Source organism: Colobus angolensis, unplaced genomic scaffold, assembly GCF_000951035.1.
Source record: "Colobus angolensis palliatus isolate OR3802 unplaced genomic scaffold, Cang.pa_1.0 Scaffold278, whole genome shotgun sequence".
Classification (NCBI taxonomy): Eukaryota; Metazoa; Chordata; class Mammalia; order Primates; family Cercopithecidae; genus Colobus; species Colobus angolensis.
Window position 1 is genome coordinate 1,406,870 of NW_012116021.1, and position 15,149 is coordinate 1,422,018.

The 15,149-nt window shown below is 38.3% G+C and overlaps 1 protein-coding gene across 3 annotated transcripts in view; it reads right to left on the bottom strand.

Moving 5' to 3' along the window:
• FANCI (Fanconi anemia, complementation group I) overlaps nt 1-15,149 on the bottom strand; it is an 85,034-nt gene that overhangs the window by 68,546 nt on the left and 1,339 nt on the right. For 2 of the 3 annotated variants that reach the window (XM_011948315.1, XM_011948313.1), the window contains exons 2-3: nt 12,662-12,764; nt 1,161-1,233 (exon numbers count right to left, since the gene is read on the bottom strand). In XM_011948315.1, the coding sequence (XP_011803705.1) occupies nt 1,161-1,233; nt 12,662-12,745 (157 nt within the window). In that variant the 5' untranslated portion in view covers nt 12,746-12,764. Of the gene's footprint in view, nt 1-1,160; nt 1,234-12,661; nt 12,765-13,555; nt 13,658-15,149 lie in introns of those variants that run through there. The other variant, XM_011948314.1, reaches the window with a different exon arrangement.

The window sequence follows — 15,149 nt, forward strand, 5'->3', positions numbered from 1 at the left end:
CATCCCACTACTGGGGATATACCCAAAGGATTATAAGTCATGCTGCTATAAAGACACATGCACATGTATGTTTATTGTGGCACTATTCACAATAACAAAGACTTGGAATCAACCCAAATGTCCATCAGTGACAGACTGGATTAAGAAAATGTGGCACATATACACCATGGAATACTATGCATCCATAAAGAAGGATGAATTCGTGTCCTTTGTGGGACATGGATGCAGCTGGAAACCATCATTCTCAGCAAACTATCACATGAACAGAAACCAAATACCGCATGTTCTCACTCATAGGTGGGAACTGAACAATGAGATCACTTGGACACAGGAAGGGGAGCATCATACACGGGATCCTATTGTGGGGAGGGGGTGGGGGAGGGGTTTCATTAGGAGATATAGCCAATGTAAATGACGAGTTAATGGGTGCAGCACACCAACATGGTACATGTATACATATGTAACAAACCTGCATGTTGTGCACATGTACCCTAGAACTTAAAGTATAATAATAAAAAAAAAATAAAAAACAAAAACGAAAGTTCTTTCATGAATAGGAAGATGTGTTTTTGTACCCTTGCAGAAGAGATCTAATTTACTTGGGCGAAGAAAAATAAACCAAGTTAACATACCTAATTAAGAGTCCAAAGACATTTTTAATTTTTGCCTTGTAAAATTTTATCCTATCAGAATTTATAAAACCACTATAAGTCACAATCTGCAACAACTTAAACTAGCCCTTGTTCAAGACAGGAGAACAAATATGTCTCACTGGGCATGAAGAATCTAAGATACCCCATTTCATTAAACCCCAGCAGTTACTCGCCCCTTGTTAAGCATGGATTATGTATTAAACATTGCTGTTCTCTTCTCCACAATCTTAAAAGCACAAGTAAACCAAAGCAGATTTTACAAAAAGCACATTATGTAATTATAGGCTCCAAAATCAGCAACACAATCTCAGGTAGCCACTTCAACTCCCTTCAGTAAAATTATTTAAGTCCACTAGACAGGAAACTGCTGCTGTAGTTGATTCTGCAGAAGCCTCAAAACATGGAAAATGTTCCAGTGGGGCTTCAAACAGTAAGAAAAGTACCAAAACTAAACAAATCTACCAATGAATGCAGGAGATAGACAGAAGTTTCATTAATTATTATTACCTTTGAAGATGGCTCTCAGGAGTGCTCCAGCAACTTTTCCTTTCACTGCTTGATTCTGAAGGAGATTAGTCAACTGCAAAGAAAGAAAAAGCTACAAGTCTCTGGCAACAGTCTTTTACCCCAATGACCTAAACACTCCATATGAAAAAGTACTCCTGTCAGGTTCAGATCATTCAGAGACGCCAAGTATTACAAACACCATAATTTTTAGACAGAGGAGGGTATATCTTAATATGATCTTGGACTGTCAAGACTAAAATCTATTCATACTCATTCTATAAACATTTATGGAGCACTCAGCACTAAGTTGGGAACATACATTCATCCAACAAGTACTCTGTGAGCATGTTATTTTCCTTAGGCATGTTATAAAGATGAACAAGACAGACACAGTAATTTGACTCAGAGTTTATAATAGAGCAGGAGGGGAAAGGATGGCAGAAAAAAAATTGTAAAAGAACCAAATAAGAAGCTGAGATAGACAATAAGTGAGGAAAGGAAGGAAACTTCATTTAGGGTAGTAAGGGGAAGCTTCTCTGAAGTAGGTGACATTTAAGTAGAGACCTGGAGGACAAGAAGGAGCTAATTATTCAAAGGAGTTAGAGAAGGATATTCCAGATAGAAGTATGATCATGTGCAATGGCCAAGAAGAAGCAAAGAGCTTGGCATATTTGAGGCCAAAGTCTTGTTAAAAAAAAAAAAAAATCAATATGGCTGGAGAATAATAAAGAAAAGAATAGTAGAAGATGAGTTTGAAGAGAGACGGGAAAGGACCAGATTATGAAGAATCTCACAGGCCATGATAGAAGTTTAGCTTTTGTCTATGCAACAGAAGTTACTAAAGAGAAAAGAAGGAAGTGAGATGATATTTTCAAAAATCATCCTTGCTCCTCGTGTGGAGAATGAGTTATGGGGGTTTAAGAGTGAAATCGGGATACCTGTTAGTAGACTGCAACCATGTTTAAGAGAGAGATGACAGCGGCCTAGACCAAAGTAATAGAGGCGTTATGAATTGAATTGTGTCCTCCCCACATCCCCAAATTTCATATGTTGAAGTTCTAACCCCCAGTACTTCAGAATGTGACCTTATTTGGAAACTGGGTTCTTGTAGGTGTGATTAGTTGATGTCATTAGGATGGGTCCTACTCCAATGACTGATGCCCTTATAAAAAGGGGAACTCTGGACACAGAAACACAAACAGGGGGAATGCCAAGTGAAGATGAAAGCAGAGATCAGGTGATACAAGCCAAGGAATGCTAAAGGTTGCCAGCAAACCACCAGAAGCTGGGCAAGAGACACAGAACAAATTCTCATAGCCCTCAAAAGGAACCAACCCTGACAACACTTTATCTTGGACTTCTAGTCTCCAGAACTGTGAAACATTACATTGCTGCTATTTAAGCTACCCAATTTGTGGTACTTTGTAACACAGCCCTAGCACACTAATACAGAAAATGAAGAAAAGCAGATAGATCCAAGATAAATATTTGAGAACTAAGAATAGAAATTCCTTAGTTTGGAAGTGAAGTAGTGGGTGGTGATGAAGGAAGAAATCAAGGAGGACTCCAGCTAGCTGGGTGAATAGTGGCACCATCCGTTTATGTGGTGAAAATCTGGGATTAAGGAAGCATCTAAATCACCCTGAGAGTTTACTAAAACAAATTTCTGGGTTCTACTTGCAGTTTATGATTCAGGTCTGCTGTGAGGCTCAGAACCACTATTCTGAGATATCCAAGTGGAAGTGCCAAGTAGATGACAATGAAATATGCCAAAGTGGAGCATCAATGGAAACAGATGAGACCATCCAGGAAAGATAAAGAGAAGAGAAACACCAAGAGTCAGTCGTTAAAAAGAGAAGCAGCTGCCAGCAAAGACAATGGAGAAAGTGAGGTCCAAAACACTGGAGGATAATCTAGGGAGAGAAGTGTCACAGAAACCAAGACTAATAAAACAATAAACTCTCTCTTCCACAAGTACATGAAGCTGGTGTTTCTAGCTGGAGTCCATCTCTCTATTAAATATATAATAAAGAAGTATCTGACTACGCTTGCCTATACCTTCCAACAGAGTACTTGGTCCTTGACATAACCCTTAGAGCAGCAGGTCTCAACCAGTGATTTTTGTTCCCCAGGGGACACTATACAATGTCTAGAAACATTTCGGGTTGTCACAGCGGAAGGGTGCTGTTGGAATCTAGTGGGTAGAGGTAAGGGATGCTATCAAACATTCTGCAGTGCGCTGGACAGCCCACAACAAAGATTTATCCAAGCCAAAACATGAGCACTACCAAGGCTGAGAAGCTGTTGACACTTTTTGAAATAGTTCCGTTTCAACAGAAAGCAGTGTGGCATAGGAGGCGGGGGGAGAAAAGCTGGATCCAGAATCAGAAGCCCTGGATGTAAATCCTAGCTATACCATTTACTAGCTATATAACCTCAGGCAAGTTATTTTATCTGTTATGTGTGTCCATTTCTCCACCTCAAAGGACTGAGATAAAGGGTAAAAGAATTTGCACGGAGCCTAACACACGACAAGTACTCAACGAATGTTAATTTTCTTCTATTGTCTCTGTCCTCTACTCCCCTTCTTCCTCCTTCCACTTATGTGATCTTCAGTATTCCTTTTGACCATGTTCAGTTATGCCTTTCACTACATTTTAAAGCTCAGAAATAGAGCAAGTAAGATTTAAGTATCCCTGTTATCTCAGAAGGCTTTAAAATTTTTAATTGGCAGACTGGAACTACCAAGTTAACAGTACAATCCAAATAAATTTTAGTTTTTTTAAAAAAATAGAATATTCCTCATTTTGTGTTGTCTGATGTTTCCTTGTGGCTAGATTGAGTTTGTGCGGTCTCACAAGAACACAGGTGATATCATGTCATTCTGGGAGTATCACATCAGGAAGCACATGATGTCCATCTGTCCCTCGTTGGTGATATTAATTCTGATCCCACTTTATAATTACTTCCCCCACCCTGTCCGTTTGCCACCAGTAAGCAATTTATAGGGAGACACTTTAAGACCATGCAAATATCTTGCTCCTCATCTAATTTTCTCCCTGTAAAATGGAAAAGCCCAGCAGAAACCACTGTTACCAGGTTATCAAAGTCAGTCTCACCAGGAATGACACTGACATCAAGAGCTCAGTGATTCGATATACTAAAAAGGGCATGGTACCATTTCTGTGGTCCTTATGCCAGGCATGCATAACCTTGGTCCAATCATGAGACAACACCAAACAGGCCCTAATTAAGACACATTCAGCAAAACAACTAATCAATACTCCTCAAGACTATCATGATCAACAGAGATAAGGAAAGACTGAGAACTGTTGCAGAATGCAGGGTATCAGGGGGAAATGACAAGTAAGAGCGATGTAGGATGCTGAGTGGGATCCTGGAACATAAAGAGAACATTAGTGAGATAATTACTGGGGAGAATTGGAATAAGGTTCTTAGCTTCACTAATTGTATCATATCAATGTTTTTCAAGTCCCCCTGGATTTAGCATTCATTGGTATTTCTTGCCTGGTTCAATCTTTACCATGACAATTGCAAAGTAATGATTTTCCAGCTCCTGCAATGTAAGTAAGAGAACTCCTTTCTACCCATGTATTCATTTACTTACTTTACTTACCTTACTTACTTAGAGACAGAGTCTTCTTTGTCACCCTGGCTGGACTGCAGTGGCACAATCATAGCTCACTATAACTTCAAACTCCTGGGTTCAAGCAATTCTCCTGCCTCAGCACCCCTCCAGTTAGCTAGGAATACAAGCAAGTGCCAATATGCCATGCTGATTTTTTAAATTATTTGTTTGTAGAGGTGGGGTCTCACTATGTTGTCCAAGCTGGTCTCAAACTCCTGGACTCAAGTGATCCTCCCTCCTTGAACTCCCAAAGTGATTTACTTATTTATTAATTATTAGTATGAACTTATACATCTCTGTAATTTTCAATGGTTCATTACTGAACTTAATTATTTTGATGCTCAAATAGTCCCAGATTTGGCCAAAGGAAAACCCTTCAAGCTGGCTCTTGTGTCTTTGTGACATGCCCCCATTATCTTTTTTGAGCACTTCTTTACTTTCTGGTATAGAAAGATGTTCCAGGTTAATCTTGTATCCATCCTGCCCACGCATAAACTCAGCCATTTCTCTGAAGAGCCCTGGTTCCCTTGAGTGGGGAATGGTTATGAAACAGCAAAGATCTAGGTGATGGATGTGTTTGTTGTTACCATGGCATCTTTTTTAAATTTATTATTTTTCTTTTATAGAGACAGAATTTGACCATGTTGCCCAAACTGGTATTGAACTCCTGGACTCAAGTGATCCACCGATTCAGTTTCCCAAAGTGTTGGGATTACAGGCGTGAGCCACCACATGGAGCAACTATGGCATCTTTGCTTCATGGTTCTTTCAGTGGGGAGAGTAAGGAAATGTATGCACGTTTATACACATAAAAATATACACGTGGCCAGGCGTGGTGGCTCACACCTGTAATCCCAGCACTTTGGGAGGCCAAGGTGGGTGGATCACGGGTCAGGAGATCCAGACCATCCTGGCTAACAACGGTGAAACCTCGTCTCTACGAAAAAAAATACAAAAAAATTAGCTAGGCGTGGTGGCATGTGCCTGTAGTCCCAGCTACTTGGGAGGCTGAGGCAGGAGGATCACCTGAACCCAGGAAGCAGAGGTTGCAGTGAGCCAAGATTGCACCACTGCACTCCAGCCTGGGCGACAGAGTAAGACTCCATCTCAAAAAAAAAAAAGAAAAGAAAAATACATGTACACATATACATACACATATCTGAGAAAGCCTAAGTTCACACCAGTACCTCTATTTCTTTTTTTTTTTTTTTTGAGACGGAGTCTTGCTCTGTTGCCCAGGCTGGAGTGCAGTGGCGCAATCTTGGCTCACTGCAAGCCCCACCCCCCGGGTTCATGCCATTCTCCTGCCCCAGCCTCCGGTGTAGCTGGGACTACAGGTGCCCACCACCACGCCCAGCTAATTTTTTTTTTGTATTTTTAGTAGAGGCGGGGTTTCACTGTGCTAGCCAGGATGGTCTCTATCTCCTGACCTCGTGATCCGCCCGCCTCGGCCTCCCAAAGTTCTGGGATTACAGGCGTGAGCCACTGCACCCGGCCCAGTACCTCTATTTTTAATCTGTCTCCACAGGATTCTTTCTTGCCTTCCTACATTTCATAATTGCATGTCCCTTTACCAGTGAAAGAACACTAACTGAATATCAACATGTTTATTACATCTAAAATGGTTTCAAAATTGCTTCACCAGTACCACTACAATAAACAATCCTACTAAAGAGTTCAAGATTTGTATTTTTCCCCACCACTCCCATACCAAGACTGTGGGTAGATAATAAAATACTTAGAATAGTTCTTTCTCCCCTCCCCACCTTCAGTATGGTTAAAGTATTCTTTGTTTCTTTTTTTTGTAATGATACCCAGACATATGTATGTTTTCTCTTCTTCTTCATATAAAAGGGAGAATACTACACATTTTGCACATTTCCTAGAAGTGGGATGACTGGGTTGAGGGAAAATGTATATGCAGTTTTGCTGGGTATTACCAAATTCTAACCATGGTCATACCATTTTTCATTCCTACCAGCAATGAATGAGTACCTGTTTCCCCCAAATGGCTCAATCAGACAAGAAATAGTATCTTTTTAATTTACATTTCTCTTATTATGAATATTATGAGTCATAAGAAAATATGATAATTTTTCATAAAACGTGATAAATATGATAATATTTTCTTATGTTTAAGGCCATTTTTTATATATCTTTTAGTGATTATTCTCATGTTTTTTGCCTTTTTTAAATATAATTTTTTAATCTCCCCCAAGTTATTTATGAATTAGGGATATTAATCCTTTATCTGTGATATGTTTACAAATATTTTTTCCCAGTTTGCCATTTGTCTTTTGACTCTGCTTATGGTATTCCTGGCCACACAAACTTTTAAACTTTTATGTTGACAAACTTATCTTTTATTGCATCTATATGTTGTACAATAGTTAGACAGCTTTTCACTGCACTGAGCTTAAAGAGAAATTCATCCATGTTTTCATCTAACATATACTTAGTTTTTCATTTAATTTATTTTTTTAAGAGACAGAGTCTCACTGTCACCCCTGTTGAAGTGCAGTGGCACAGTTATATCATCGCTCACTGTAATCTCAACCTCCTGGCTCAAGTGATCTTCCCACCTCAGCCTCCCAAAGTGCTGGGATTACAGGGATAAGCCCCTGTGCCCAGCCCTAACATTTATTTAGATTTGTTTTTTACATTTACATTTCTGATTCATTTGGAGCTTACTCTTGAATATGAGAAACATCTAATTTTATCTATTTTTTCCAAATGTCCACCCAGTTGTTCCAATACCATTTGTCAAAGACTATTTCCCTGTTTTAAGATGTAATTTTATTATATACTAGATTTTACTTGTAGTTGGGTCTATTTTGAGACTTTCCACTCTTATGCATTACCTATTCTATTCTTTGTATCCTATTCCAGTTCTGTTCATCTACTCATGTACCAGTACCGCACTCTTATTTATAAAAGTTTTTGTGGTGTTTAGTCTCCGCTAGGGTTAATCCTCCCTCAGAGCTCTTTTCAGTTTTTCCCTAACTATTCCTGTGTGTACAATTTGCTATATGAATTTTACAGTCAGCTTATCTAGTTAAACAAAATAGCTCAATGGAATTTTTATTGGTATTAAATTGATAAATTAACTTGGGGAGAATTGACATTTTCATGATGCTGAGACTCCCCAATCAAGAACAGGGGATATCTTCCTAGTTTTCTACTTTTGTCCTTTAGAAGTGTTTCATAGTTTTTTCACATGGGTTTTGGACATTTCTCAGGTTTATTCCTATTTTTTGTTGCTATTGTAAATGGGGCTTTCTCATTTACTGTATCTTTTTTTTTTTTTCTTTTTTTTTGAGACGGAGTCTCACTCTGTCACCCAGGCTGGAGTGCAGTGGCGTGATCTCAGCTCACTGCAACCTCCGCCTCCCGGGTTCAAGCAAGTCTTCTGCCTCAGCCTCCCGAATAGCTGAGACTACGGGCATGCACCACTATGCCCAGCTAATTTTTGTATTTTTAGTAGAGAAGGGGTTTCACCATGTTGGTCAAGCGGGTTTAGAACTCCTGACCTCAGGTGATCTGCCTGCCTCGGCCTCCCAAAGTGCTGGGATTACAGGCATGAGCCACCCTGCCTGGCCGACTGTTTTCCAACTTTATCTTCTAACTGACTATTATGTATGAATGCTACTGATTTTTGCATATTAATTGTATATTCTGATACCTTGATGAATTCTGTTTATAGATGATTTTATCACAGATTCTCCAGGGTTTTCCAGGTATACTATCATGCCATCTACAAAGAGAGATGTTTTATATTTTATTTTTCTTTTCTTTCTTTCTTTTCCTTTTTTTTGTTTGCCCAGGCTGAAGTGCAATGGTGCAATCTGGGCTCACTGCAACCTCCACCTCACAGGTTCAAGTGATTCTTCTGCTTCAGTTTCCCGAGTAGCTGGGACTACAGGCATGCACCGCCATGCCCAGCTAATTTTTGTATTTTTAGTAGAGAAGGGGTTTCACCATGTTGGCCAGGCTGGTTTAGAACTCCTGACCTCAAGTGATCTGCCCACCTTGGCCTCCCAAAACACTGGGATTATGGGTGTGAGCCACTGCGTTCAGCTTTTATGTTTCTATTATCATGCCTGTGATTGTTTTCTCTAGGTTAACTGCATAGGCTAGCCAACCAGAACATTACACAGTAGTGGAGACAGCAGGCATCATTGCTTTGTTCCCAGCCTTAGAGGAAATGCCTCTATGGTTTCCCACTAAGATGCTGACTCTAGAATTTAGATATATACATTTTATGATGTAAAGGAAACAGCCACCCATTCTGATTTTCTCAAGTTTTTATTAGGAATGAGTGTTGAATTTTGTCGAAGGCTTTCTGTGATCCATGAAGATAATCGTATAATCTTTATAGTAATATACTTTCAAATATTGAACCAACCTTGTATTCCTGCTATTAAATCCCACTTGATCATGGTGTATTTTTTAAAATGTGGTGTTGCAATCTGTCTCTTAATATTTAAGACTTTTATATCAATATTCATAAGTGATATTAGTCTATAACCTCTTTTTTCTATGCTATCTTTATGAGGTTTAGGGTTATACCTGATAAAGACAGCATAAAAAAGTCAATGTTATATTTGTTTAATTCAATGTTCTACTCGCTTCATTCAAAGTACTTGGAAGTTTTCCTTTATTATTTATGCTCTGAAACAATTTATGTAGCATTAGGACTATCTACCTGATCTTTAAAGGTTTGACAGAAGTTTCCTGTCAAACTATCTGGGCCTGGTGTTTTTATATGAAGTAATTCCTTCGTAACTTTCTCTTTTCTTCTATGGAAACTGGTCTGCTTAAGCTTTCCATCTCAAATTGGCTCAATTCTATTAAACTGTAGTGCCTAAGAAATTATCCATTTCCTCTAGGTTTTCACATTTATTTGCACAGAAATGTACTGTAATCTCACAGTATTTTTTGAGATTTTCTCTGTATTAACAGCGTTTCTCCCTTGTCATTTCTCATTTTGTGCATGTTTTTACTCCACTGTTTTATTATATTAATTAATGGTGTTTTTTTCCCCCAAAGAACCAAGATTTTGATTAATTTGATCCACTATTTTTCTGTTCTCTACTTTATTAATTTCCACTTTTATCTTTAGTAGTTTCTTTGTGTTTTTTGTTGTTGTTTACTTTCTTTTTTCTAGGTTTTTGAGTTGGGAATTTGTTTATTTTCATTATTTGTATTGATTTCATTATTTCATTTGTTAAATACTGTTGTTTTTAACATTATTCCATGGATTTTAACATATAGTATTTTTGTTATCTGTAATTATTCTTCAAAAATCCTGTAATTTCTGTTTGTATCTCTTTTCATCCAAGAGTTATTTAGAAGGCATTTTAATTTCCAGGTAAAAGTGTCTTTTGTTTTTTGACTTTTAGTTTCAGTTTTCATTTCCAGTTTTATTGCATTGTGATCACAGAGAATAGTTTGTAATAATTCTACCTTATGGGACCTACCCATGTTTTCTTTGTGCTCTAGTATATGACACATGATTAATTTTTATGAACATCCTATGTGTTTAAGAAGAAAATATATTATCAAAGTTCTCTGCATATATTTCAAATATTCTTTGTATTTTCCACCTCTTTACAATCTGTGCTTTATTTAGTTATCCTCAGCTCTGTATTCCACTTTACTAATTTTCTCTTTAGCAATGTTTCGTCTACTGTTAAACCATCTACTGAGGTTTTCATTTCAAGAAGTTTTCCTTGATCGTTTTCTAAATCCATCCCTTATTTTGTGGGTTCTATTCCTTCATTTACATCTTCAAATATGTTAAATACTAAGTTAGGCAGAGTGACTCACACGTGTAATCCCAGCACTGTAGGAGGCTGAGGTGGATGCATTGCTTGAGCTCAGGAGTTCAAGACCAGCCTGGAAAGCATGGCGAAACCCCATCTCTGCTAAAAATACAAAAATTAGTCGGACATGGTGGCACATGCACGTACTCCCAGCTACTCAGGAGGCTGAGGTGGGAGGATCACTTTAGTCCAGGAGGTTGAGGCTGCAGTGTGCCGAGATCACCCCACTGCACTCCAGCCCGGGCAAGAGTGAGATCCTGTCTCTAAATAAAAAAATAAAGCTAAATACTGTATTAAGTATTTGTGTTAAATATTTAAAGTTTTTTCAGATTGCTCTAAATCCTTGAATATGAATTTTCCCATTTCTGGTCCTGTGGGAGTCTTTCTTGCCACAGGACTTACTTTATGTGTTTTATAATTTTTTTACTCGAGTTCATCTTCTGTGGATCATTTTATCAAATGAACTGCATGCATATATTACTGACATGCTTAACAAATTTGTAGAGGATAAAAAGGTGATTAATATGGTTAACAGAATCATACAAAATGACCTTGATGGAGTAAAACAAGATGAATCTAAAAAAGATGACAGTTAACAGACATAAAGTTTGTTGTTTTAAGAAACCCGGTCTCACTATGTTGCCTAAGCTGATCTCGAATCCTGGCCTAAAGGAATCTTCCCAAAGTGCTGGGATTACAGGTATAAGCCATGATGCCTGGCCCATATATCATTTTTAACATGGGTTCTAAAAGGACTTCAGAGATAAAGGAAACTTAGCTTAATATCAACATATACAAAAATAAGGCCAGGCATGGTGGCTCACACCTATAATCCCAGCACTCTGGGAGGCTGAGGCAGGCGGATCACCTGAGGTCAGCAGTTCAAGACTAGCCTGGCCATGGTGAAACCGTCTCTATTAAAAATACAAAAATAAATAAATAAATAAATATAAGAGCAATGAGACTACAATATAATGTTACCGCTAAAAAGCTGATTTTGCATTAATGGAAAAATGAGGGAAATATTAGCACTACTCTATCCTAGACTCAGAACACAACTGGAACACTGTCTTCAATTTGACAGTGTTCATGCCTTCAATTTGAGGCATGAAACTTTAAATAAATAATTTAAATGCTGGTTTCAATGAATCTTGTCTATAGAATGATTCAAGTTACAACTCATGCAAGAAGCCATCTCAAAAAATAGCTATAAAGGCAGTCTTCAATAATTTCAAAGAAAAAAAAAATCAAAGAGCAACCCTACATCAATTCCTAGTATGTCAGATAACACAGGCTAAGATGCACCTTGCTACAATAACTACAGCACTGACACATAAAAATTCCCTTAAAAACATAATACTCATCAACTGACAAAGAAAAAAACCCCATGATACTCAATGTCTTTACTTGTTTATACATATACCTTGAAGAGGGATTCTTTTCCAGGCAGGGACCTGGATAGGATGAGATTATTTATTATGGAAAAAGAAGCAGTATATCAGCTGAGAAAGAACATTAGGAAGAATAAACAGCCTAACATATAAGGCAATTACTATCCCATTTTTTAACCCTACACTTATAGTGAAAACAGAGGCCCTAATTTTTACTAATAATCTCGAAATATTTTGCTGCTTATAAACTTAATTTAAGGAAAAATACACAGAAGCATCAAAATGCAAAACTAATGTCTCAATCAATAACTATAGTCTGGATATTATCTTCAAATAGGATGGTTCTAAGGACGATAAAAGTATACTAATTTGCTTTTATAAATACAGTTGTAAAAGCATTCTATTCTTAGGCTATTTCAGGTTTAAATTTGGTCACAAATGCCCTCAAGTTGTCTATTTCTCTCATTCCCTCACCCCAATTTCTTTACCTCTATAAATTATTATTAAATAAATCCTTGTCTCCCACGGTGAATGGGGAGTAGATGAAGAAGCAGCATTTTTCTTTCTCACATGTCCTCTGAATGTGTCATCACGCCTGACACTTACTTTTAGCAGAACATGCTTCCTAATACTCACATCATCTTCTCTCAGGGTTTGAAGAAATTCTTGCAGTTTGTCTGCTGTTTTTTCTGCTGCTAGAGATAAAATCTTCTGGTCCATTGTTGCTCATATCACAGAACTATAAGGGAAAAACATCAGAGGTTTTTTTTCTGCTGCTAGAGATAAAATCTTCTGGTCCATTGTTGCTCCTATCACAGAACTATAAGGGAAAAGCATCAGAGGTGGGTGAAGATTCCAGAAATGAACAAACTTGACTTTTTTTCCTTCCCTGTTAACTGAGTATTTCATCCCTATTATGCAGTGGGTGTTCAACAAACTTAGGATTAACTATCTTTGAGTAGGTGATTTTTTTTTTCTTCTTCTTCTTAAGTTTAGTGGCAAGATGATTCTTAAGCTAACCAAAATAATCTTGAAAATTCCCTGGAATTGCCTTATTAGAAACCTATATTCTAATCAAGTAGTTTCATAATTTTTGCCCACACTTGTTATCATCTGCTCACCATACTACCTAGAACAAAGCTTCCACTTAACAGCATATCAAGTATGTAATACATTATATATTATCATAAGCATGTAATAAAGTATTTGACAAATAAATGAACCAATAGCACTAAAAATGCTATGTGCCAATTAAATGGTATAAAAACAAGTGAGAAGGAGAGCCCAAGAGTGTGAGGCTGCAGTGAGCTATGATCATGCCACTGTATTCCAGCCTAGGCAACAAGGTAAGACCCTGCCTCAAAAAAACAAAAAAATAGAGGCGGGGCATGGTGGTTTACGCCTGTAATCCCAGCACTTTGGGAGGCTGAGGCAGGCAGATCACTAGGTCAGGAGATCAAGACTATCCTGGCTAACACGGTGAAACCCTTCTCTACTAAAAACACAAAAAAAATTAGCCGGATGTGGCGCCTGTAGTCCCAGCTACTTGGGAGGCTGAGGCAGGAGAATGGCGTGAACCTGGGAGGCGGAGCTTGCAATGAGCCGAGATCGCGCCACTGCACTCCAGCCTGGGTGACAGCGAGGCTCCGTCTAAAAAAAAAAAAAGAAGAAAAAAGAAAAAAAGGAAGAAAAGGTGAGAAGTTAACAAGGTAAAAGATGTAATTGTGTTCTTAAATGTCAAGGCTTCCCATCAGAGGAAAGCTTGAACTGGAACTTAGAGATTAAATTTAAATAGTCAAGACAACCAGGTTGTATACATTATTGAGAAGGGTATCATGAACAAAGGCATTCATATGGGAAATGAGAAATTTATTTGGGGAAAATGAGTAAAATGGCTGAGATAGAATCCAAGTAAGAAAATAGTGAGTAGGAAGGCTGGAAAGATAGGGGCTGGGAGTAAACAGGTTAAGGAATTTAGATTCTATTTCGTAAATCACTGAGAACCATTAAAAAATTCTGAGCAAAAGACAATCTCACAAGATTGCACGTGTTTGAGGAAACAGAAACTAGCATCTTTGTGCAGATTAAAGTGGGGAGAAGGTAAGGAGAAACAGCAAATGCTAAGAGACCATTTGAAAGTTATTTTAGTGGAAATAATAAAGACCTGTACTAGGGTGGTGACTGGAGAATAGAAAAGATGGGATGAAATGGAGGCACATGAAGCAGATAGAATTCAGTGAGTAGCTATGAAAATAGAAGGGGGAAATATAGCCTAGTAGAAAGAAAATCTGTTCCTCTTCTTCCTCCTGTGTTTCCCATCTCCATAAATGGTACCATCATCCACTCAGCTGCTCAAACCAGAAACCTGGGTAACATTCTTAACAACTTTGCCTTCATCCTTCACTACATCCATTCCAAGTCCTGTCAATGTTACCTACTAAAAATCTCCCAAATCTGTCTACTTTTCTTCATCTCCACTACTGACACATTACTCCAAACCCCCATCATCTCTCACCTGAACTACTGCAATCGTTTCCTAACTTGTCCCCTTCTATGCAGCCACTAAAGTGATGTTTTTGAAACACAAACCTGATTATCTGACTTATCTTCCCTCCATGCCATCCTCATCTTAAAGCTCTTCAGTGGCTTCCACTGCTTTCTTATCAGTCCCAAATCGTTAAGTAAGGATAAAATTAAGTCCTGCAAAGTCTGACCCATGCCTAACTCCCCTTAATCACTCTGCTCTTGCCATACAGAATTGTTTCCAGTCCTTTAAATCTCCAAGTTCTTTCTGCCACAGGCCCTTCCACATGTTTCCATCTGGAACTTAAATAAATATTCCTCTTTCCATCCACTGCCCCTCAATCTTTTATTACTAGTTCCTACAAATCCTTCAGATCTCAGCTCAATACACATCTCCTCAAAAGGTCAATCTAGGCCAGGCGCAGTAGCTCACGCCTGTAATCTCAGCATTTTGGGAGGCCAAAGAGGGCGGATCACGAGGTCAAGCGATCAAGACCATCCTAGCCAACATGGTGAAACCCCGTCTCTACTAAAAATACAAAAAAATTAGCTGGGCGTGGTGACGCACACCTGTAGTCCCAGCTACTCGGGAGGCTGAGGC